Raw genomic sequence first — 26,098 nt, 5'->3', positions numbered from 1 at the left:
TTAGGCTTATGGCCAACCACATGGACAGGTCTGCCGCGGAGGCTGTTGCGACCATCTAGTGAAATAGCTGGTGGGAGTGCATTGGAGGCCACGTTGTTTATATATTCTGTATCGCCTGCTCTGGAGATAAGTGTGCCTGTCGGGTGGCATGACAGGTAGTCCGCAGGGTTGTTGTCACCTCCGGGCCTATGTATAATGTCATAATTGTATTCTTGTAGCCTGATGCCCCAGCGTTCTATCCTGGGGGGCATCTTGGTACAAGGATTTCCGAAGAAGGACAGCAGAGCCTGATGGTCTGTGATTAGGCCCATTCTGCCGCCAGGCTCTCTTTTTCTGCTGTGAATAATCAGATTCGGGCAGGGCCAGAGCTCTGCTTGCATAGGCAACGATGTGCCTAGGGTGTGCATCAGGACCACTTGTCTGGGCAAGTATTGCACCGAACCCCACCGGGCTTGCATCCACAATTATTTCTGTGTTCCAGTCAGGGTCGAAGTACGCAAAGCGATGGGCTTCCGCCAGGGCTGTTTTGATGGTGTCAAATGCCTCTTGGCTTTCGGCCGACCAGATGACCACAGTGTCTTTCTGCAACAGGCGTTGTAATTGTTCTGTGATAGACGCATAGTGGGGAATATAACGAGCCCAGTAGCCTGCCATCCTCAGGAATGAGCAAACGTCTGCTACTTGCATCGGTTCTCAGAGGTTCGAGATGGTGCTGACCTTGTTGAGGTCCGGTTTCATGTCTTCTGCAGAGAAGATGTGTCAAAAGAATTTTAACTTTGTCTTACTGAAACATCACTTCTCGATGTTAAGTGTCAGACCTGCTTCTTGGACAGGGGTACATGTCGCTAGAAGTGCAGTGTCATGCTACTCTCTGGTCTTGCCAAAGACAAGGATGTAGTCACTATAGTTCAGAGCCCCCTGTACTGGCCTGATGACTTGTCGGATGGCCTCCTGAAAGATTTCAGCCACCGATGAAATGCCAAAGTTGAGGTGTCTATCGAAATGGGCCATTGTGGGTGGTAATGCCACTCGACTCACCCCGAGTGGGACGGGTATGCCCAGACGTGGGTCCCGAGTCTGCCGGGCCTAGAGACCCAAGCTACTCCTCACTGATGACGCCCATCAAGGCTGAAACATGTCTGGAGATGCTTGTGGTCTCGTGCAGGAGGGATGTGACCTAGCAGTTCGGGTTGGACTGCCCCTTTTGACGTAGGACCAAGTCTGATTTGCATATGGTTTTTCCCCTTCTGTAATGGCTTGGCAGGCTGAAAAACGATGGTCTGGAGGGTTGCCCAGAGCTTTACCCGTGGTTATGATTAATTAAAAACCTTCCAGCCATCACCTTTCTGTTTTGCCACAGTGCAGCTCCATCTGCTGGTACCCCTGATTGAGGTCCAATTTGGAGAACAACACGGATTTATGCACCTGGACAATCAGGTCTTCAATTCGGGGCCCTGGTTGCCATTCTCTTTGGATGGCGGTGTTAGCCATTCCCATGTCTACATATAGTCTCAGGCGTCCTCCCTCTTTGGGCACAATGACTAGGGGTGAAACCCAAGGTGTCGGGCCTGTTGCCAGTTCAATTATGCCATTGTTGAGCATCTGACTGAGCTCATTTGAGACCGCCTCCTGCAGGCGGAACCCCAGTCTCCTGGGATGTTGGGGAATGGGTCGGACCATGTTGTCGATGTGTAGTTTGACAGAAGGTCTTTCAGTTTCCCCAGCCCTTTGCAAAGGAGTGGGAAATTTGTCAGGATTGCCTCTTTTGTGATGAGTCTTTGACATTGGTTTGTCGATCATCAAGCATACATTCTTCATGTCTCCTGATGGTGCGAAAGTGTGGAATACATCACCTTCCTGGAAATGAATATCAGCGAGTCCCAGGCAGGATGCAGTATAGTAGCTGAACAGGCATTGCCCTTTTGTCGGCTCTGGATTACGTGAATAACCGTGGCTGTAGTGAGTCCATTGTGTATGAATTGGCGCTTAAAGCGGTCTATGGAGTAAAGGGGGAGGTCTGTGCTCCAATGGAAGATCTTAGAATTGTATTTGGCTAGCAACGACCTGTCGGGAATTTGCAGGAACTCTTGTTCACCCATAAAGCTAACGGTGGCACCAGAGTCAACTAAGAAACAAAATTGACTCTCGCCAATGTTGACGGCTATCCTGGGCACCTCCCTCACCGTCATCCTGGATGAGATTGACATACTCATCTTGATGGTATTGGTAGTCCCCATCTCTTCCGTAAGGGGGTCCAAATTGTTGTTGTAAATTGTGTCCATGATATTTTTGTCGGGGTCCATCGTATTCGTCAATGAGCCGAGGGCTTTGGCCATGGGGTCCAAAGTCTTGGGAGTAATCCTCAGGTTGGTACTCCTCTACAGCCCTTATGTAGCGCCTCGGTCCTTGTTGGTAGGGTCGCGGCTGGTATGATGGGTTTTGAGGAGTTTGACCGTACATTCTGTGTTGCGGTTGGAGAGACATTTGCAGAGTGGGAAATGGTCTGCCTTCCCTGCAGACGGACTGAAAATGTTCCTCTCTGCCACAAGTGCTGCATCTTTGGAAAAGCACAGGGCATGTCTCCAAGTGCAGGAATGCCATCCCGCAGTGGTAGCACTGTCTTTGTGGTCTGCGACCTGTTTGGTTGCCCCCTCCATATGGTGCAGCTCTTCTGTCACTAGGGCATTGGTTTGCCAGTTGCCAGTTGCACTGCTGCTATGAGCTCGCTCTTGTCTTGTTTGGAGTTAGGGGGTCCCGTTATCGATGCCGCTTGTGCGTCTTCCCGTTCTTGCCAACTCACTTACTTCGTCTATTGAGAGTGGCTTTTTCAGTAGTTGTGGCTTTTGGGTTTGGGATGTACACCCCTCTATCACCAGCAACCTGATTGCTTCATCCAGTGAGAAGGCGTGGAACTGACAGTATGCGCCTTTGACTCTCTGGCGGGTGATGAATTCATCGACAGTTTCTTCTCCTCTTTGTGTGCACTGATTGAACATGTTGCGCTCCTAGTCACGATTGGGTTCAATCACAAGTTTCTTGTTGAGGGCAGCTATCAGCGAGGTGCAATCCGGTTGCTCTTCTGGGGGGGGGAATAGTCTTGACGAGCGTCTTCACTGCCGACGATGTTAATGAACATGTTTTGTAGATTCTGTGACTTCTCTTCACCTGCTGCTTTTATAAAATTGTTGAAGTCGTCCAACCATTCAACCCACCTCAGGCCTTTGTCTACTTGTGGGATCATGGTGAAGGGGAGCGGCATGTGCCATACGGTAGATGTGGAACTGGTAGGAGGTTCGGTGGGCGGTGGCATCTGGTCACGCATTGTGGCAGGTGTGGCAGTTGAGGTATGTGTATGCCGTTTGGTGCAAGTCTCTTAGTAATAATAGATTGGTCGGTACACATGCTGCCTGTGTGCAAAGTTCTGTGAAGGCGTTGTCCCTGCTGGCCTGTGGGCCTTGTGGAATATGGCCTCCTGTGCTCTGTGTTTATATCCAGCGGCTTGTCTGGGTGGTGTGTGTTTGCAGGGTGACACACGCACTTCCTTGGAGTTAGTTGCACAGCAGTATATTTGCTGTAGGCGGAAGTACACTGTGGTAGTGGCGGGATCACCTGTGGCGTGTGGAGGAGGTGGCCCCCTTATAATGTGGGCCGGAGCGACCTGTGCGGGCGTATGGTGGTGACTGCAGAACACTGGTGCCTGTCTGTTATGGAGGTCGGAGCAGCGTGAGGAGGATGCGCTGCGTAGTATTGGCGGGAACACCAGCAGTGGAGGGAGGAGGAGGCACCCACCTGGAGGTTCTGCGTGTGTTTCTGTGCTCCTGCACTTGGAAAGTAGGACGGCCGCTGGCAGACTCCCGCGCAGCGTGGTTCTGGGGTCTGTGTGATGCACACACACACAGCGTGGAGCGTCTGGAATGCTCACTCTGCGTAACTCGGGATCGGGTGTTTTGGTGCACAACAGCATCGCTGGAACGTGCGTGGAAGGCACACTGGAGGAGGACACTGGAACTGCGATTGGGGCAGTGGGGTCACCCGCCACCTTGGAGGGAAGCCTTCGGGTCGCAGGAGACCGCCTTGTCACCAGTTGTTAGGCTGGATGGCCTAGTGGAATGAGGACGCGACACCGGAGAGGATTGTAACGTCTTCTTTAATCAAATATCAACTGCATACTGACATCTCCCCCCTGGCTTCTCCCCTCCCCCACGTCATCCCACACCTGGTCTCTCTCCATCTCTTAAGGGGACAGTCTCATAACACCTCCTCTAGCCACTCTGAGCCGTCATCTCAGCTTATGCTTTTGCATTTATCTGTGGCTTTCCACACCAGATGACGTTATTTTCTGCTGTACACGTTCACAACCCCTGAGCAGGCGAGGTACTCCCTCTTTTGTGGTTTTGTTCACATCTTTCCAGCTGCTCTTATCCAGCTAGAAAGCAATCGACTACTAGAACTCTTCATTACGACGTGCCACACGTCTCGGTCCTTCACGGTTTTCTCTCTATACTGTCCTCCATCAATTGTTCTTGCCTTTCGACTCTGCTGCCACTTTTATATGGACAATTCACAAATCTTTCTTTCCTTTCCCTCATTTAGCAACCACCTGAACTCGATTATCTTGCATATTAAGCGATGGGTCAGATTAACCACCCTAAAAACAAATTCTCTTTTCCCCTGCACTGACCCCCAAGGTCTGAAGTGAACAGACCAGTGACTGCAATGTAGCACATAATGGTGGCCTCACTGGAGAACGATTCATTTATCTGCAGCAAATATGCCCCTAACCCACGAAGAGGGTAACCCCCCCCCCCACGCACCAACTGCAACACGAGGCAGAACATCACTGATGGGTGGTGGTCCCTCAGAAGCCACCGTAAACCCCGGTGATGCACGAGGCATCATTGCGGCAGATAAATAAAATGGTGAGCGCTGGCCAGAGTTTTATCCTCGACTGCGTCACTTATGTGTATGGGCTGCGCAGGCCAGAAGTAACTGCACATCTGGCATCCAGCAGTTGCCATTGGTCTATTTCATATTGTGGCATAGGCCTTTTTATCAGAATCAGTCTGTTGACAGAACGGGGCAAAGTGCACGATTTCGCCAATACAGATTTTGTGCCAGGATAATCATAATAGATTGAGAGGGAACACAAAACCCGGTGCACTAAAACTTCATGTAGACCACTTTACGGTATTCTATTGACAAGGACCCCCCACGTCCTCACCATTGGATGGGTTTGGCAGGTGGGATATCTACTCCATAACATCTGTTACGCCAAAGGCAGCAGATCCCCCCACCCCCCTTCTTTAGGGAGCTCCTGTAGCGGACTGTGGTGCAGGGAACCGGAAAGGGTCTCACCAGGCCCCCCAAGCACTGGCACAGCTTGAAATACAGGAGCATCACAGTGACCACATGAGACACATTGTCCCGAGACAGGGGCACTGATGGCTGGCGACAGCAGGCAGAAATCTAGCAGGATCGGGAGAGTGTGTGTGTGAGTTCAAGTACTAAACTGTGGCTTCTCCAGATATTTCGACTCAGACTCCCATTGCTACCTCACCCTTGCTTAGTCTGGTTAGGGATGGTGGGAGATTTACTCCAAAACATATAGATAGACCAACGTTGCAGACCCCACATTTAGGCAGCTGCTGTAAGTGACTGTGGTGCAAGGGGCCAGTAGGGTTCACCAGGCCCACAGTACAAGCAGAGCTAGCAATACCGGAGACCCATAGTGACAGGAGGAGACACATTGGGCCTCATTACAAGTTAGCCGGTCTGGATAGAACAGTGCCGGTAAAACCGTACCAGCACCGTTTACCGGCCCGGCTAACTACGAGTCCTGTGGCTGTGTGGTGGTACACCCTCCAGGTCTGACCTGGTGGGCGTAACGCCACACGGCCACAGACTGACGCAGAAACACTGGCACCATTGCAACATGGTGCCAGTGTTTCTACTTGCCCATTCCCGTGAAGTCCTATGGGACTCCACGGGAATGGGGATTTACAGAATGCTGGCTCTGGGTTTACCAGATCACTGGGGCTGTAATGCCCCGGTAATTCCTGAAAGTCCGGAGCCGGTAAATCCCCAGGGCTCCGGCGGCAGCCTGCCGGTTTTTCCAGCACAGCTACTGGCAGACTCGGAATGAGGACCATTGTCTCACAGGGGCACGGATGGCTAGAAACAGCAGGGGCAGAGGAGAGTAGGCAGAGAGCTGGAGCAAGCTGTTGAGTGTGGCCGTGTGAACAGAATTACTAAGGTGCGGGATTGGAGGCAGCATCCCTCAAGTTTTTACTGTTGCCCCTGATGGGTTCATATTTTTCCTCTTTGTCAAGCTCCAAGCATTCGGCTCATTGAGGGAGCCAACATAGAGGCCCCCCTCTGCAGGCCTTAATTCAGAGACTACAGCCTCAAGGTACTCCAGAGAAGCATTCCAGTAGCCCTGTTCTTAGTCCCGTAAGGTGCTGCATCCAGGCCCCATGAGAGAAGGCTTGGATACGGAGGTGGCCTTGTATGGTCTCAGCTCCACCACTCTGAGCTTTCACAGTGCTGCTCACGCCAAGTCCAGTATAAATGTATGCCGGGATTATTCCGCTAGGTGAAAAGGCAGCTCGCAACATGCAGGACTCTGGACTTGGGTAAAGTAATCTCAGACCATTAAACCTGCATAGATTCTCCAATAGGTGCTAAACAGGTCCTCAAGATTCCTACATTGAGGGTAACCGAATCCTTAAGCACAAAGCGTTTAGAAGCAAAATCAAGTACGTTGTTATGAATTAAACCAGCGAGTAGTGTTGTGACTGCTGGTTTAGTCGGTGCACCCTGAATGTATTTAAGGGGACTGCTTGGGCATGGACTTCTGGGGGAAGAGCGAAGACTTAACCAAGCCAGATAAACTAGTACAACACCTAGAGAAACCACACGAAATAGAACAGTTACAGGACTGTTATACAGCAGGACGAATAGTTAAAACCAATAGAAGCCTTAGGTAAATTTGACAACTGGGGTTCTCATGCTCCTTCCTGCCAGAGTGCTGCTCCTCAGCTAGACCAGGATGGTCTGCAACACCCCAGCTTTAGTGGAGGTTCTCTTAGGCATTCAGCTGTCCATCCAGCATGGGGAAATCAACAGGAGCCGACTCTGCACAGCCACAAGAGCATCAGGAACCACAGATTAAAACCCACTACAGTTCCAAAATGTAATCCCAGTGGCGTGCCCAGCCTCAGACAGTAAGCGGGAAATCATCTCGACTATCTACTACCTGAACTTCTCTGGAGGAATCCGATGCCCTCGGACCGTTCTTTGGGAAAGACCCGAAGAGTTCTGAATATGGCGGTCCTCTAAACCAACTGGGCTCCAGAGATGCATATTGCATCAAGGGAAGTTTGGGGTGAAGGGGGGGACCTATCAGCAAGGACTGGGTTACCCCAGAGCCCTGCAGTAACCCTGAACCCCGACCTTGTACACAATCTGTACTTCTTGGGCACAACATTGACCTCTTATCTCATGAGCGATATTCCTGGATTCAAGCACTGTAATCAAAAGGTGGGCCAAAGGATGCCAAGGGCCTGCATTGGGAACCAACGCAGGCCTACAATGGGAGGCTCTACTCGGACCACCACACCTGGTGTCTGGGAAAAATTCTGTACACCAACTGCTTTCTTTGAAATGGAGGACAAATATCAACAATTACTGTCTGCATTTCAATGAAGGTGATTGGCAGCCCGAGTGCCAATTATGATTAATAGGTGAATAAACTCTGAGCAGGCACATTGCAATGGACATGTTTTCTACTTGGATCAGAGGCACATTTTTTTTTTTCTTTCAGAGGCACATTTTGGAGAAATGTTTAGACTGTAAAGGTCGCATGCAGCAGGCAACGCTTAAAGATTTGACGAAAGTGGCAGGTGGGCACAAATCTATTGAAGAGGATATGTGGCGGGGAGTAGACTGAGCCTTGTGTGAAGATGCAGAGGATGACAGATATTTTAGAGTAAAAGCTGCTGACCATGACCTAGTGGGACTGGTTGCATGGAAATGATGTCCGTTGCCTGTCCTGCCACCACTCTCTGCACACTCAACATGTTGGAACAGAACATGCAGCACAGAAGTGTTATACGATTTCAAATGCTTTAATTACAGTTGTCAAGATGGGTATGGGATAAACGCATGTGGATAAACATACACTATAGAAAGCCAGGGTTTTGTTGTTTACCAGGGGCACTGGACTGTTGATATCCATCTCATCCCCCCTTCAATGCGCCAAGGCATGAGCAAGAACCCCCCCAGATGTTTTTCTAGTCAGGATGGGTGTGGATAGGGTTCTACAAGGTTGAATCTAAAAATTGAAAATGGTGTTCGAGTGTTTGAAAAATCCAAGCAAATGTTTGCAGGAGTGGGGAAAGCTATAAGGCATTCAAGTGTCCCACCTAAAAGGGATACTGGTCTCCCTCTAGATCTTGGTCTTCTGTACAGCCTGGGACATATCGCGCCCAGCGCGCTTTTAGCCAATCCTCAGCCCCCTTCTCGACTCTCAAACACAGGTTCCTCTGCACCTTGAGGCTTTGGTGGGAATCTGGAAAGCAGGCAGAGCCCAGCCTTTCACTCTGGCCTTTGGATAAGCTTCTCATGGCTTTCCAGCACCAGCTCCTCTTCGTTGCTCGCCATCCCCAGAACCCCTGACCTACAGGGCCCACATGTTTCTACCAAGATTCAGTCTACCATAAAGGACGCAGCAAAATAAAATTGCCATTCAGGAAAGTTTCTGCAGGTGTCCCATCTAGGATACAGGACCCGCACTAGGATACGGACAACTCGGTCAAGGTGGGAAAGCTGCATTCATGGTTTAGCCATCTTGTTTAATTTCTTCCGGGTACCAGTGTATGGGATCCATGGTAGAGACTGGCAAGTTACTTTCCCTTTTGGCAGCATTCTGGTTTCCTGAGCCGTTTATGCTTAATCACTTTGAGGATCCTATCTGGCATATGATCCTGCAGTGAAGCTTGGCAAGCAGCTTCCTTTTTCAGCAGCATTTTGGTTTCTTGTGTTTTAGTGAATCTCTGCAAGGGTTCCTGGTGGCATGCAGGGCTAGTGGCAAGTGATAACTGGGCTTCAACACATTCTCTGTGGTCACAGTAATCTAGAGAGTGGAAACCATGGTCCTTCCTTTCACAACATGCGGTCCCTGCTCCTGACCTAATGAACAGTGGCGGTACCAGACTTCGAGGGGACATAATGTTTGCCTTCCTAGACAGCATTTCCAGGGACTCTACTGCCACATAGATGGGTCATGGACTAGGGATGGGACGGGGCTGAGGGGGTCTATGCAAATCCCACCCTTGACTGCCTCCACATGGCGCACAGCTGTGGTGTGAAGGCAGTCCTGCGTTCCAGGTCTGCAGAGTCCACTCCATGCCTTGGGATGGAGTAAGGCCGTAACTTTGTCACAGCACATTGTGATCAATGGCGTGTAACATGACAAAGAAATCAAGGAGGATTAGCGCACAGGTCTTACCTTCCACTTCAGATGAAGAGCTCTTCTCATATGTCAAAGTTGGTGGTTTTGCAAGTGGATGCATACTACCTTACCAGTAGATGCATGACGTTTATTATATACAACTAACAGATTGGATCAGACAGACCACCCTAAACACAACAGCACAAGTCTTTCCCCCAGACACTGCATTATTTCAACCTCCATTGAAACCCACTGGAACGCTAATCCAGTCGGGACTGGCGGGACTTGGGGCTAGGTGCTAGCTAGCCTTTTGGTTGTAGCACCTGATCTCCTATACGGGACTACAACCAAAAGATCCGGGGCTATAGCCCCTTAACTCCATCCCCTCCTCCCCCTAGCAACGCCTCTGGCATCTGGCTCGCCTAGTATGGCAAAGCCATTGAAAACAATTTGAACATAGGAACATCTTGAGAGAAGCCCTTTGGACCCACTTGTTTCTGCAGGTTTGCTTGCCAGAGCGGAGAACGTCAGGTACATCACGTAACAGCTGATCACGCCCGACTGCAGCAGCCCAGAGTGTGGCTGGCCTACACAAAAAACACAAAAAATCCCATTTAAGAGAAATCAATTCCCATCAAAGCTTGCAAAAACCAAAGTGAACTATGTTCCTATTATGAATGGCATTTGAAATCCTGGCAAATACATACATACCTGCGTTCCGAATAAAAAGGAGCTGGTTTCTTGGAGAACAAGTCATAGAGTAAACAAAAACACTCTGATTATTCTGCTCTTAAAGCGGACCAGAAATAGCCAGGAGTGAACACCTGATCTAAAGTAGATTGCATTTATGTTAGTAGGTGCGTTTAAGTGAAAGCGGAGGTCAAACGTATGCAAATTAAGTAGCTTCAGAGTGCTGATACCAATGGAAACCAAAGTTTAGGAGCCTGTGCACATATCAAGTGACGCGCGCCGATTAAAGAAAAGGAAACTCTGGCATGCCCACCTGTGAAATTGCACAAAAAAACTATTGCATTGTGTGCTTTGCTGACAACGTGATTGTCCTACTTTGTGTATAAGGAGCCCAAATGGCCACTGAATTTACAGGAACGATTTCATGCCATTGTATTATGCATTAATAACTAGGCATTATGACAGTATTTCTGTGAATTATGTATTTGAAGACACTGGGCTCGGTCCAATAAACGGAGAAATATCAAAACACAGGTAAAGTAGAAGTTGGAAGGGTAGCCCAGAAGTGGACCGATTGCTCTCCGACATCACCTCACGGATGATGGCCACTAGGGGAGAAACGGGTGTCTGGGGCTACTGTTGTTGCTCTTGTTCAGAAGAGAATTACCCAGCATTTCGGTGCTAGCCTCCTTGTGGGCGAGACCAAACCCATATGCAAATGGTCATTTCTGTAGTGCAAGCTAAAAAGCTATTGTAGATCCTTCAGAGTGGGAACCATCACTGAGAGAATAGGTTTTTTGGCAGTGTTCGTTCTCAGAGGGGTTCCAACAATGTTAATCAATATGATAAAATATAGTAGGGCGCTTAATTTTCATGGCGCAACCTGTGACATTTGTAAAGAAGGATACCCAAAGAATATTGCAGCTGCGATTGGAAGCATGGGTCCATCTAAGACATTTCTGAATGGGGCCTTCTTAACCCGACATACTCCCAGATATTGTCAACATTGGCCAGTGCTTGCAGAACATATGCAGGGTTAGCCACGCTAACACGAAGCCCAAACGAGAGTTCAATACCACTCGCCTGGGCGGTGCTACTGGCAACAACCCACTCACCCGCTTAGAAAGTGAAACTAGGGTGTGTTTTGCCACACAGCTTTCCTTCTCTCACCTAAATGCAGCTGTCCTGAAAAGTACTAACTACCTACCAAGTGATGTAGAGACAGTACTCTCCCAACCCCCTCACTCCACACTCCTACGAACAAAACACCAAATTGAACTCACCACTGCCTGGAAGAGTCTAACTATAATTACACTTTTTGTTGAGGGTGCCTCAGTTAAATTTATAACTTTTCACATAAAATTCATAGATAAATACGGTGAAAATCCAATTACAAAATCATTACAAAAATCAATCATAGCTAAAAAATACACTTAATACATAAAACGCCTTTAAATTGCACATAATAATTTCACTACAAAACATTAAAACCAAATCACATATCTATACTAAATACAACATTTAGTTATTCCATAGCTCATACACCCTCTTCTGTATACACATAACTTGATTTCTCTATAAGAACTCATTGGTCATCAAGAGGCACACTCATACAACCTCCTGCCTTGAGTTTTCCTACTTACGAGTCTCCACATCATTTGAGATTATTTACCCCACACAAGGGGTAACGCAAGTCCAGACTGCCAACAACAAAGACCTGGATAAGCACCGGGGAAAGCACTGCACCGCAACCAAAAAGACTCCTGTTTTATCTCCATCATATCCTCTACGCGTTTCTCATAATATAAAACGTAGGTACACATCAGAGCAAGAAGTTAATACGTGTTTGATTGTCTAATTCTGTAGTATACTTGCACAATCTACATACACGCTGTACTGTTGCTATTTCCATCCCTAACAGCCAATACATTCACTTTATTGAACCTTATTAGCATGAACGTTCTTCTCGGCGATGGGGATAGAAATTGATACAGATTTAGTTGTGGTTTCTTGTACGAGAAAAACATTTTAGCAAATGTGCTGAAAGATTTCAACTTTCCCACATGATCATGGTTTAACACACAAACCCATTTTCAGCACACTTTCTGAATGAATGGAGCAAAAGCCCAGCCCCTGGATGCCATTCCGGCGTCCAAGCAATCAGCTCAAAGAAGCTTGCATTAGCAATTTTGAATTCCTGCAGCAAGCGATAATTAATCAGCTACCATCACTTTATTTGTAGTAGAGCTAGGACAGAGTCCTCCCTGGCCATCTTTATTTTATTATAAAGGTTTCCTCTGTTGATCTTCATAATGGAAGACAGAGCAGTCAGTCCCAGCTCTAACCTTATCACCTCAATCAGGGTTGCATTAGAGAACCCCTTCTTAGTCCAAGGGTCAAGGTTGATATACAATGTTTACAATGCATACAAGATGCCTGCCACACATCTTTGCCCGTAGACCCGAATGATGCCAATAAGGCTGTACCTGGCTGTTCTCTGTAGAAATGGGCTAAATTGAGAGCATAGTTGCAATTTCCTTCGACCTTCTCGTATGCAGCATTTCCTCATCACCATTAATGACTCCTTTCTCATACCCCAAGTAGACCTAGATATTCACCCTTTACCGGGTATATAAATCCACTTCTGATTTATCTTAGTCTTCCCAAACCTCATAAATTTGGTCTTTTTATTGTTAACGACCAACCCATTGATCTTCACGTATTCCAACAGGGCTTGGGCACCCCCAATACCAACCAATGTACTATAAAAAATTACATCGTCGGCATAGGCAAGCCAGCCTATTTTAGAATGCCCCGATCTCGGTGGGAAAGATTTAATACCATCAAATACATCATCCAGATCAGAAAGGAAGTGCTTAAAAGGAAGGGGTTGGGGGACGGGGGGCAACAAACACCCCTGTTAGACACCACTTATAATAGATACCGGGGCAGACAGCTCCCCCATTCCATTCAATCACACTCTAGCCTTATTATCTTGATACAGCAATTGGAGGAAAACAGTCCCTTAGGTATGCCCAAATTAATCAATTTAGCCCAGTTTGAATCTATCAATCAGTTCGAAGGTGAATGTAAAATCCACAAAAGGTATGTACAATGAGGGAGCCTGGCTAGTTCTTGCCTGAGAAATTAATGAGTTCAGGATCATAATGTTAAAAGACGTCTCCTGACCCTTTGTAAATCCTGTCTGATAACAGCTAAGCATCTCGTCCGTTTCCATCCACTCACGTCCTCATAGTATGAGAGCAGAGAAAATGTTGCTGGTACCATCCAGCAGCAACAGCAAACATAGCTTGCCGGCTCATCTCGCATCCTCTTCTGCAAAACCTGGATGATGTGGCCTATCTTCCTGGGGCTCAACTGCTCTAACCCTCTACGTACCAAGAGAAGATATCATTGAGATAATTAATCTCAATGCACCCATTAGGTAGCTGTTCCTGTGTATCCCTTCTACATTTTTCTATTTGAAAACTATACCAGGTCATCTTATTAATTGCGTGTAATAATGCAGCTCATTCCTCATATTTTCAATTATTAAACATTCTACACAGCTTTTTAGAGTTTACAGAATTAAGGTCCGCATTCATATTTTGCGAACAATTGTTATCATGAGATATATAACACTTTACCCAATTTCTATATTTATTCTTCGGGATTTTACTAGGTTTACAATTATCCAATCCTTCAAGTTTAATCTCACGAGTCTTCTCAGATCCTGCCGAAGTTGATTTTCATATCCTGAATAGTTTTGTCATATGGCCTAGCAAATTTTACCCCTTGCTCTACAAATTTACAGCCCCTAATGGGTGCATATCGAGATGAAATAGTCGATATCCACTCTACCATCTAATCCGCAGTTTCAAAATACATATATTCTTCCTCAATCTTGCTCATAAAGTTGGTAATAGCTGTCCAATTGCAGTCAGTTAAATCAATTCTATATTTGCCAATGTTTACTTGCACTATTCCCACATTAGCCATGTGTCTACCATGTGCAAAATCCGTTTTAACTGTCGCAGCAGGCAAAACACCCTTCACTTGACCATTTAATCTATGGAATTCTAGATCATTAAAAAATTCAACCCAACCACTAGCAGACTTTACAGAGTTCCCACCAGCACCCATGCTCGGAGACATAAGGACGGCTTCACCACGGACAGTTGTATAATACACCTGGCACTCAAGTCCCCACCAATCAATATACATTCTATATTTTTGCTACATGCATAAGATAAGACCGTTCTAGATATACAACTGGGAGGATTCTGTACCCTCTACACTTAGGGAAGGGGAGCATAAATGTTAACCCGAATATTCCTCCGATCTACCAAAACAATTTCTACTACAAACATGTTGGCATTAATTTGCACCCCTACTACTTCATATGACCTATAACGATTTGCACATAAGACAAGAAGGCCGTCATAAGGTTGCCCCAATTTACCCTTCACAGACTTTCTTTGATGACAAGTAAATCTCTCAAAAACTGCCTCCACCAGTAACCAAGTTTCTTGCAGCAGTATTATTCTGCTGGTCTAAGTAGCTCCACTGAGCCACTTGGAGCAAACCAGTGGCTGTGACCCCAACTATTCCAAGATTTAATCAGAACCGATCATTAGAACTTCTTTACACTCATCGGGGGTAGAAAGGACAAAAGGGAGTCCCAACGAACTTTACTTGCCACATCCACCCCATATCTTTTAGGGGCAATAGCAATGTTCAAACACTCTTTCCAACTACCTCTTGCCTGCGTTGAGGGAAGCATTCGCACAGATGTAATGCTGCCATCCAATCCGCTGGCTTCTTTCAGTGGTTGATCAATATCGTAGCCCTATTTTAATAATGAGGACGCATTGGTGCAAACCAAGGCTACCACTTCCGAAGTGCGACAATGAACCCTTGTCACTGGGGAGCAATAACCTGCCAGTTGTTCTACATATTCAAAGGCCAAACTCTTAAACACCCTCAGGGCAGGGAGATGGTTAAAATGTTGCAACACACAACTACGGTTCACAGGTATTTTTTCAATTAGGAACAGACTTGTAATAGTAATTGATGACTGTGGAAGTAGCTTGTGCTCAACCCTTGGCTCTGCAATATCAACTTGATCCTTCTTGTTCGATATATTCTGTTGTTTGCCAGGCACATGGTCAGTCATAGGACACATTTCGACCACAGATTCATTTTCTTCACACCCCTGGATTGGGGAAATGCACTCAATGAAGGCCTCCCATCGTCCTCCCTTGTGCCCATGAGGTTTCCTACATGCGGCCGTACGTTTTATGAAGGGTGTACGCTGATACGACCACATCACCCAGGCCTTCATTGACCTTCACTGGCTCCTACTGCACGCACATATCACCTTCAAGTCTTGCTGCATCATCTATAAGGCAGTCGCCCTCAAGTCACCCAGCTACCTCGCAATGAAACTCAGAATCTCTGGTGGACAGTGCACCACCAGAAGCCAGGACATGTGCAGACTTCTAATCTGCTGCTACGAAAAGGAAAGGACCAGAAAACATGCCTTCTCTGCCTACATCCCAAGACAATGCACCGCCTCCCTGTCGGCATTAGAATCGCTCCTACAATCCCCCAAAAAACTCAAGATCCACCTCTTTAAGGAGTCTCTCCTCCTCAACACCTATGCCATCACGTCGCCACTTGTGACACCCGACTTGCTAGACACCGCCTGCTCCCCTCCTCCCCACAACCAACTGTACCCCTCCTCTGTGTCCCTCTGTATCCTACCACCCGCTGTAGATCTGTTGTTACCTTTGAAAAGCACTCTGTCATGCATCTGTACTCTTGGACGCCTCTGTAATGTATATGTATTGTAGTATACCTTTTTAAAGTGCTCCGTTGCTTCTCAAAGATAGGTCCGTGCTCAGTATATACAATAACAATGGCCATCACAGCTACTAGCAATATCCTGAACAATTTGTCTAGCGTGTAACAAACTCTTGGTGGCAACAGTAAAGACCGACACAGTTCAAGGGTGTTTATTAAACTGTATAAGTAGGTTGGAAAAACACCTAATCTAAACCTAAATCTAAGATGCGAGCAAGCTTCGACCATCAAATAAGAAGGCAGTCCTAATGGCTTCTTGTCAAAAAAAAAAAAAGAAAAAAAAAGGGGGGTCTATACTAAGAGAAAACCTATTGCCAATCCTAACGCTAAATACAGAAGAGTGCAGGATAATGTTTGCCAGAACAAAAGAAGTGTACAGAAATAATACATCAGGATGTGGTAGATGGGAGTCTCCCTTCCCCACGTTTTCATGGAGCACAGCACACAGTCTAGCTTTTCCCAGCACAAGCTTACAGTTCCATTCTCAGGTATCGGGACCTCTGGTAGTTGTCTCTTTTCTATAAAAAGTTTGACCTCCGAGGACTGGCTCAATTCAGAACAAACAAAAGAGTTCCTTTCCGTTTGCTTGCTTGTTGAGGACTTCTCACCTCTCGATCCCGCTCTTCTGGGCCCAGATCCACACAAAGTTCTTTGCGATATCGAGGCTTTCGACGTTTAAATATGTTTTTTTCGAGGGCCTGATATATTTAAAATTACCACCAAAAGTTCCTTTCTGATAGCATTTAGAGTGAAGATGCTTCACCCCTGAGCCCCCCTCTTCCGGGCTCAGACCCCTCTCGAATAACTTCCAATCCGTTGGGTTCGCTATGCCTTGTATTCAAAAGCTATGGCTTGCATTTCAAGATTTAATTTGTCATATTCACATGTTTGGTGATGGTTTTTCACCCCTGGGTCCCCCTCTTCTGGGCTCAGACCCTTCTTTAAAGTTAGCCTCCCTCCGCCAGGTTCACTATGGCTTTCCTCAATCAACTTCACTTCTGGCCTTCTCACATCTTAGTGCTTTTTGAATCAGTTCACTGTGGACATCCCTCTGCCGGGTTCGCTCTTGTTAACACACTATTCCACTATTGGGACTTCAGACTTTGCCCCCTTTTCTTCCCTTAGCTTTTCAATGATCTGTCGGCCAAAGACTTTCGACTGTACAGAGGATTTTACTAGACCCCTGTATGACCACTTTGACCCCTTTCTTGTGCCTCTCCCAAGGCCTTTGGGAAACGGTAGTTTGAACAATCGGGGATCGCCCAGAGTTTCCCCGAGTGAGCACCCACGTGGTGCCAGACTCCTCTGTAGCTGGCACCACGTGCCCCTCTCATAACAGTTTTGTTTTTCACAGTACAATTAGCTGTTTGCTACTTTCGTTCAACACAGTTCGGTTTCTTATCGGCCCTCCCCTTCACTCACCGGCTGTGATGAACTGCTTGACTTTTCTTCTCTCTGGCTTCAAGGTCGGTACCACAGAGGCAAGCGTCTCTTCCCAGCTTGGTTATCAGCAGAGGACGGCTCTGTGTACCGTTGACATCTGCTGCAACACACACTGGCTATTGTTTGCGGCCTTACGATGCCTTCTGCGGAGGCTTCACAGACCTGGGCTGGAAAGGGCAAGGTCTCTTCTCTCCTTGTCATCCCCTCTATTCTCGCTGTCTTTCTCCTCCTCTTGAACTGCCATGCTGGGTTAGCTTTCTCGTTGTGCGATCTGCCTTGCTCGTATTGTGCTCTTGTTCTCCACCTTTCATCCCTTTGGGGGAAGGGAAAGGGCTGTCAGCTGTGTGCGATTCTGGTCAATTGCCCGACTTTGCCTGACCCGTTCGTCAGGACATGTCAGGTAAACAGCTTTGGTGTTTGTCAGTCTTTTGTGGTGTGTGAAAGTGTTCATGTTGGAAAATGGGCGTAATAGAGTGTTTGGGTATCCTACGTGGTAGGCTGTGGAAAAGGTGTTCTAAGAAGGGGATTACCGCGTCTCACCCATCAGTGTCCCACTTCCACTCCCCGAGGACCCCCCCATTCAGGTGATCCTCCCTCACTGGTCCACCCCCAGGAACTGGATCCAATAGCAAAGGCCATGTCCTGACCATCTGGATGATAGATCCCTGGGGACTAGTGAGACACCTTCAGGTTTCTCACAAGCAGCTTTCCAATAACTTTTTTCTTAGTTGAGATGTCAGTATTCAGTAGTCCCCAATTTATTCATCTCTCTTCAGCTGCCGAGAAGCCTTCTTGCAAGCTTTGTTTGTTTTAGCCAGGGCTATATCTTGTTTTTCCTGTCTATCACGAAGGTCTTCCTTTGGAGGTCGAGTCAATAAACTCATAAGAACCTTATGTTTTTCTGCCTTCTTCAATCTGCACCATTCTTTTCTGGATAATAATGAATCGTACATAGCCTCATTTTGGGCAAGAATTTGCATCTTCGGAGGATCCATCTTTGTAGATTCCAACATTTCCACAATTACTCCCACAGCATGTTACAACTCTCCATTATTCCCCTGCTGACCTACATCAAGCAGTTTCTCCATACAGCAGCTTGCTAGGCACCGGGGCCTCATACCATTTGACAATTCTTTTTGTAGAACGTCCAGCGCGCACAAGTGTTTCTGAACTTCAACATTTATGTGATTGCCCAATTTCAGTAGAATTTTCGATGTGAAGTTAATAACTTTGTTGGGCGTAGAATTATCTCCTGAATCAGCAAAAAGGCTACTTTCCATGTAATCTACTTCTTGGACGAAACTCGTCAGTCTTGTTGAGCTGGATAATCTTACAGGAGGGGGAGCTTTGTGTATCCAAAGCTATCGAATGCTCCGGCGGCACGAGAACCCCATTTTTAGCTTTTGTTGAGCTTCAACTTGTAATGAATAGCAGAGGTTCTACTGAGTTATTATCAATGACTGTTGATACTCCAGTGTTCTCAGAATCATTGAGTTCACTAGAAGTATAAGCGGCTTCCTCACTCGGGCCCTTGAAGTAGCTTATTATTTTCCCCTTAATGGGCTTCAGAACATTATCTTCCAATATGGGCTGTAAGATTTGCTTAGCCCATTCTCTGGGTATGAGCGTTTCTCTCGTTTTATTCAGTTCAGCCATATCTTTCATTTTAGAGTCGGGCAGTTTGTAGCCTTTCTTTCCAATTTTAAAAGACATTAAAAAGGCACCAACATCCCTACACAAGGGATATATATATATATATATATAGATATATATAGATATATATATATATATATAGGATTTCCTGAGATTAAATAGGAGATCACACAGAAGCACAGCTTAAAATTTCAATTCAAGGATCGTAAGCAGAAACTGGCACTCGCTGCAGACCCATCTCCAACTTTATACTGTAGAAGGACACCCACGCTTAAGTTTCACTAGCAAGCGGGATGATAGAGCCAAGCACATCAATGCAGATGCAAGTCTCACCTCACATACAGTTCAGCTCAAAGCATGAGGATCCAGTCACCCGCTCTCCTTGCTCTCTCCAGCACAAACTGTGCCAACTGCGCTCGTCCCCTCGTGCCTTGTGCTCTCCGTGCTTATCAGGTCAATTTCAATTCCTGAACAGGAAGTCACCACGGGCACACATCCGGCAAAAACTAGACTGCCAAATGCACTTGTCGACTTGCGCTTTGCATTAGTTCAGATCTGTGTGTGGGCAAACTAAAAAGGAACAAACGCCAGAAAAAAAAGAAACAGGCCAGCAGACTGCCTCAACTGAGGTTGGACCACATCAACAATCAATAGTGCATGAACAAGAGGATGCCCAGCCTGCTCATATGCAAATCATGACATGAACGTTTAAAATATGCTCAAAAATCAAAAATGGCCAACTTTGAAACCACTGATAAGACAGTTACTGGGTAAGCTATAGCATATTTTCTTGGGTATGAAGGACTAGAACAACATCAAAATAGATTCAAAACCAGGGTTTGTGTGCTGTGGAACACAAGTAGGGGTAGCCTGCCATTCAACCACCCCCAACCTGAAGAGTTGGATGGACTACAATTGCGTATTCCCCCTTAGACAAACACCACCGTCCAGAACAAGCTTCCAAATAATAATACTGCGGCAAATCCTCTCATTACATAACCTCAACACCAAGGTGTAACACAGATTTATCTCCAGACAGTTGCAACATGGTCTACAACTTGGAAACCGACCATCCAAATCCAACCACGAGGAGCAGACTCGGGTCTCCTTCTACTTTCAACATTTATTTCAAACCACTGCTCGACTTACTACACAAAACAGAACGGTGCTTCCACTCCTATGCAGATGACCCAAAAATGCACCCGATGTTCACCGACCAACAAGACCAATTTGCAAATATGATGAAGAGAGACTGAAGTATGAATCGGACAGAGTGGTGGCATTTTTTGGGGCAAAGACTTATTAACACAAAAAGGTTGGAAAAGAGCCTCTCTAATCGTAAATACTATGAGGGGTTTCCCATACCTCAAAGTAAACTAATGAAAACGTCAGGAAGTCCGAAAGCAAAATGTCCATCACTGTTGTGTGAAAAACCTACTTCTGCCTCGAACACTTACAATTTAAGAATTGTGCAAGGGTATACTTTACTAAAAGAAACATTGTTCTTGGTGTTCTAAACAAACAGAAAAAGGTCACAGGTTCACTGGTAGTAAAGTGTTGAAAAGAAATGGCGCTCCTTTCCCACAGCCTTATTCGTCTATTAGACTACTCGATCACAGATAAAGTAAAGTCACTTATACTTCCTGTATTTATATCATACTCACTCGGGATCCCTCTCCGCTAAGTATAGGATTCACTTTATTATTCCCAGGGTCTTTGTCCGCCTGGCTTCCAATCTTCTATTTGGGTGCAAGTCCCAGACTTGCAAAGGTGGTTTGTTGTCTTCCCTTGCCAAACTGGGTGATTCTCAACAAAACGTCTTTCACAGGGTCCCAGATCCTCTTGACTTTAGACCTTGGTTTCTGATATGAATGCGGGTCAAAGACTCGCACATCGGTCTTACTCCCACCCCCCAACCCCCTTGGTTCACTCTCCTGCCAAGTGAGCAACTGGTTTTGATTCACTTTTGGGCCGCAGACCCGCTCTCTTGGGTGCGAGTCCCAGACTTGCACAGTGGCGTTACTCACACTTGGTTCACTCTCCTGCCAAGTGATTAACTGTCTTTCATTCTCTTTCGGGTCCTAGACCGTAGTCTTCCAGTTCTCAAATTCACTCTTGAGCTTCCCCAGACCTCCAAAAAATTCGGGAAAAGCTGCGTACATGTTATCTTCTTGAATGGTAACGGCGTTTCTCCAGTCTCCGTGTTGCTCACTGAGGCGCTGGCAGCTTCCTGGAGAGCGGTGAGATCTGCAGTCCGTCGAGCGTCGTCTTTCTTCTTTCGGCTGCGTGTCCTGCCTTGCAAGTGGTTCCCCGGAGTCCGGGCAGCCTTGAAAGAAATGAACTCAAGCATTCCAATGCGAAAGAGCAGCTTCTGAGAAGAACGGAGTGCATTTTTGTCAGCAAAGTAGGTTTATTGCATGACAACGATCGGGATGGGCTAGTCAGTTCCTTTGAACTGACAACTAAACATTCTCCCTGAATGACAACAAGGTTACAGTTTATATAACCAGTTAAACAATTTACATAATCATTAATATGTTGTTACAATGTCATCCACCCAAAACTCCATTGGCTAACTCCAATACAAAGTAATTTAATCCCCTCACTCTAAAACCCCATTAGATACTTTCACAAATTACAACCCTGATCTTCCCTCGTCAGTCATGACATACTCCACACAATACATTTTTCATTTATGACTTACTCGGTTTATTATTCAGACCATGTGACAGAAACCCATTGAACCCAAATGATGATTGTGCAAGGCTTTCCATAAACACTAAGGCATGGAGAGGGAGAGAAAATCATCCTTATTGTCCCAGATGCTCGAGGGGTCCAATATCGCTTTTCCTGTATACTTGCACGTAATCTTATTTGCCAATACCATTTCAAGTCATAGCCTTCCGCATACATTCTACTTATTTCCTTGCAAACCCATAAACTATTAGCTCTCAATGTAACACTCCATATAACAGGCCATTTCTGGTCACCAAAAGAAACCAAGCCTTCGTGCTCCCACATCTAAGATCCCAATCCGGACATAAAAACCCAACTAATTACTTTCCATTCAGTTCTTGCCTTCAGCCCTTTGTGATGTTATGTCAGACGATTAGCCGGAAAAGATTAAGGAGTATGGAGAAGAATACTAAGATGAGTGACAAGTCTGCAAGGTTTCGACTTTTCAGAGGAACTTATTTATGGAAAATTAAATTTTATTGCTGATTTGCTATCAAAATGAACTGTTGTGCTAAATGTCAAGCAGAATAGTGAACGTGTTTCAGAGAAAGTATTTAATGTTGGGAGCATGTGTGGGAGCACAAGAGTGGGGCTAATGTGTACACGAAGATGTATGCTATCAAAACATTTGGAGATTAGTTGAACACAAGAGGCATGGCTCTGGAGAAAGCAATGAGGCCAAGAGTTTCAGGAAAGTGAGTGCTGGCAGCTATATATAATGTGAGGCTAGAAAGAGGGGCCAGATGGATTCCACCCGTGAGGCTAAGCAACAAGACAGCATCCCTGGCTCATGTGGGTCACTTAGGGGTTTTGAAGACAACAGCATTTTTGAAGCTTTGAGAAGTGACTACCGGTGGCCTGGAATGCACATTACTGAGGAATCTAATCAAGATTGTTATTATTGTCAGGCCAGTGACAAGGATCCTAATTACTTGGGTGCCTTCCATAGTGATACAAAAGAAATCCTGATGTGCATTTGGACTTCCACTCATACCACCACATAAGAACGTCTTCCACATATGTTTAAGGGGCCTATTCTAAGCGGCCCGAGGTTAATGTTAAAGGATATTTGTACCGCGCACGATCACCACCGGAGTGGTCCCCTGGTGGATCTGAAACAAAAGGGGCGTAGGTTAGGCGTGTTAGTAGGACAAAGTTTGGAGAAGAGCAAGGGAGCTGTGAAGTACTATTGGCAGCTTCAGTTTGTTCGCCGAGAATATTGGTGTGGTATTCAGGTTCTGAGTCAGTCATGTGCTGTTGTGTGGGGGTCTGTGTGGTGTGTTTGTTGTTGCGGTGTGGTGAAGTGCGTGCGGGTTGCTGCGGTTTTAAGAGGTGTGGTGAGGTTTTATTTTGTAGTTTTTTGGGGTTGGTTAGTAGCCTTGTTGTAAGGAGAAATGAACACTCCTATTGAGTCTCCTCCATGATTTAGAGAAGGTGGTTTCCTTTCAGTGATTAAGTTTCAGCATGATAAGGCTGACTCATCCGTTTGTCATCATGCTAAATCAGCTACTCTTTGCGTTTCCATCTTTGTATTTGGCCACCCCTTTTATCCCAGTTTGTCGTTGCTGCAAGCTAGTCCTTTCGGATCGATTTACTTGCAAACTACGCCCGTACCCTATGCGCTTTCGGAGTATGTAAGGTTGTTGGTAGTGTTAGGCATGTTTGCTATTGTTCATGGGATTGTCGCTTGCGTTCTGTTCCACCTAGCATCGTCTCTCTTGTTCTTGTAGGAGTTTCCCCTTAGTCGGTGGTAGGTGTTGTCTGTGCCATCATATTTTCTGGCAGTCTGCTTTGTGTTTCCAGTTTGATTTTTTTTTAGTTGTTTCAATTTGGTTCTGAGGTGTTGAAGAGCCAGGTTTTTTAATGTTTTCTAAATTTTAGGTGGTCTTTGGTGTTTCTTATTTCTTTCGGGAGGTTGCTCCAGGTTTTTGCGTCTAGGTGGGAGAAAGAGGAATCCCCTAGCTTTTTCCTAGCGTATGGTTTTGTTTCCGGTTGGATTTCATTGCTTGATCCGAGGAGTCTCGTGGGCTTGCAGATTGTTATTTTCTTTTGTAGGAATTATGCTCCCTGTCTGCCGTTTGCCCTGTGTGTTATGCATATTGTTTTGAACGTGATACGATGCTTGATTGGGAGCCAATGTAGTATTTTTAGCGCTTGAGTGATGTGGTCTCTTCTGGATAGTTTGAGGATTTGGATGCGTTGTAATTTCTTCAGGTGGGGTTCCGGCATCCCGAAGTAGAGGCGGTTTGCATAGTCGACTCTTGACATGAGTGTGACGATTGTCAGTGTTTTGTGGGTGAAGGAGAGGAAAGGTAGGATTCTTCTTGTTGAGTGAAGGAGGAAAAAGCATTTCTTAATTAACTCGTTTACTTGTGGTTCTAAAGTTAGAGCGTTGTCCATTAGGACTCCCAGGTTTTTTTTACGACCTTAGATGGTGTGGGCACGGTTCCCAGTTCCATCGGCCAGGGAATGAAGGTGTTCTCTTGGTTTTTGGATATAATCATGATTCCAATCTTTCCCGGGTTGATTTTTAAGTTGTTGGCGTTCAACCAGTCAGATTTCTTTTAGAAATTCTACTAGAGTTGAGTGATCAGCTTGTGTATCTTCGATTTTGTAGATGTGAGTGTCGTCTGCCTAGTTGTAGCATGTAATGTTGTATTTTTTGAAAATCCTGATTAACGGCGTATGGTAGATGTTGACGCATAGTGGTGATAGTGAGGATCCTTGTGGTACTCCACAGTCGTTAACTCGTGGAGTAGATTTGAAGGGTTTTATCCATACAGTTTCTATTCGGTCTGCTAGGAATGATTTAATCCAGAGTGTCTGGCAGAGAGTCTCCCAGGACCCCCCATTGTTATTTGCATATTTAAAGTAGCTTTTGGTCTCACCCTAAATTACCAGGGGAACCCAGGCGTGGACCCCTTGCTCACTATTCTTAGAGAGGCACAGCTGCACCCTACTGATGAGGTTCAATCAGACCGAAACACGTGTCTGGGGTTGCTGTTGGTACTCTTGTTCAGAGGAGAATTGCCTAGCATTTCGGTGCTGGACTGCCCCAGGGCAGGACAAAGACTGATATGTTTAGGATATTTCTCCTCTGTGAAAGATAGTGAGCTAAAGACTCTGGGTAAGGCTCTTGGTAACCAGGACTCATGTCTGGCAGAGAGTCTCCCAGGACCCCTCTTTGTTATTTGCTTAATCCAGAGTAGTGCCATGTCCGTTATACCTATATCTTCTAATCTTTTGATTAGGATGTCATGGCTTACTGCGTCGAAAGCTGCCGAGAGGTTGAGCAGAATCAGAGCCGAGGTTGTGTTGCAGTCGGCATTTGTTTTAAGGTCATCCCAGAAGGATAGTAGTGCCGATTCTGTTCCTCTTGTGGGTCTAAAGCAGACTTGTGCTTGGTCTAGCAACTTGTGTTTTTCTACATGTTCTTGGGTTAGTTTGTATACGTATGGTTCTAGGAGTTTTGCCGGGTAGGGAATGTTTGAAATCGGTCTGTAGTTGGAGGTCTTCCACGTCGCCACTTGTGTTTTTTAGAAATGGCTTAATATATGCTGATTTGAAGGATCGTGGTACAGTCCCTGTTCTGAGCGACTGATCAAGAGATTTCTGTAATATTCTGATGGCGTTCCTTGTGTGAGGATTGATTTGTAGATGTCAGGGGGGCAGGGATCCATGGGTGATCCTGCTTTCTTGCTGTGTTTTATCAGCTTGACTAATGTCTTTGCTGATATTTCCTGGACGTTTTGGAGTTTGTGCTGTGGGTCCTTGTCAGATCTGGTTGGTTGAGTGTTGGGGTTGGCTGGTCTGTTTTGGATGATTTGTCGGATGTCGTTGATTTTGTTTTTGAATTGGTCTGCCAAGTTGTTGCATCATTTTTGTGAGGGTATTGGAGTGTTGTCACAACCTGGTGGGTTTCTCATTTCGTTTATGATGTTGAACATTACTTTTTGTGTGCTGGTGGCATTGGTGATTTTGTCATCCTAATGCCATTTTCTTTGCCTTTTGAATTTCCTGCTTATACGATCGGATTTGTCTCTGGAACTGGGTTTTCTCATCTTGGTCGTATTCTTTCCTGCATTCTAATTCCAGTTTCTGCTTGTTCTTTTTCATGGTGCTTAGTGTTAGGGAGAATTCCCAAAAATGTGCTAATTCCCTTCACCTTAGAGACCCCCAGCAACTTTGCTGGATTTTGAGGTATTGATTTTTTTTACCTGGCAAGAGTGCGAGCCTTTTTTCCCACTCATGTATTTTGAT

General features: G+C 46.0%; 1 protein-coding gene across 1 annotated transcript in view; it reads right to left on the bottom strand.

Moving 5' to 3' along the window:
• The window catches only part of SERINC5 (serine incorporator 5), a 330,849-nt gene that overhangs the window by 55,334 nt on the left and 249,417 nt on the right, over positions 1 to 26,098 (bottom strand). Inside the window, exon 7 of the mRNA XM_069627400.1 lies at positions 9,943 to 10,038. Within this exon, the coding sequence (XP_069483501.1) occupies positions 9,943 to 10,038 (96 nt within the window). The remainder of the gene's footprint in view (positions 1 to 9,942; positions 10,039 to 26,098) is intronic.

The sequence above is a fragment of the Ambystoma mexicanum genome, chromosome 6p (genome assembly GCF_040938575.1).
Source record: "Ambystoma mexicanum isolate Mex_15411 chromosome 6p, UKY_AmexF1_1, whole genome shotgun sequence".
NCBI lineage: Eukaryota > Metazoa > Chordata > Amphibia > Caudata > Ambystomatidae > Ambystoma > Ambystoma mexicanum.
The sequence above is the reverse complement of the archived record's forward strand: the minus strand, read 5'-3'. Positions and strand labels throughout refer to the sequence as shown.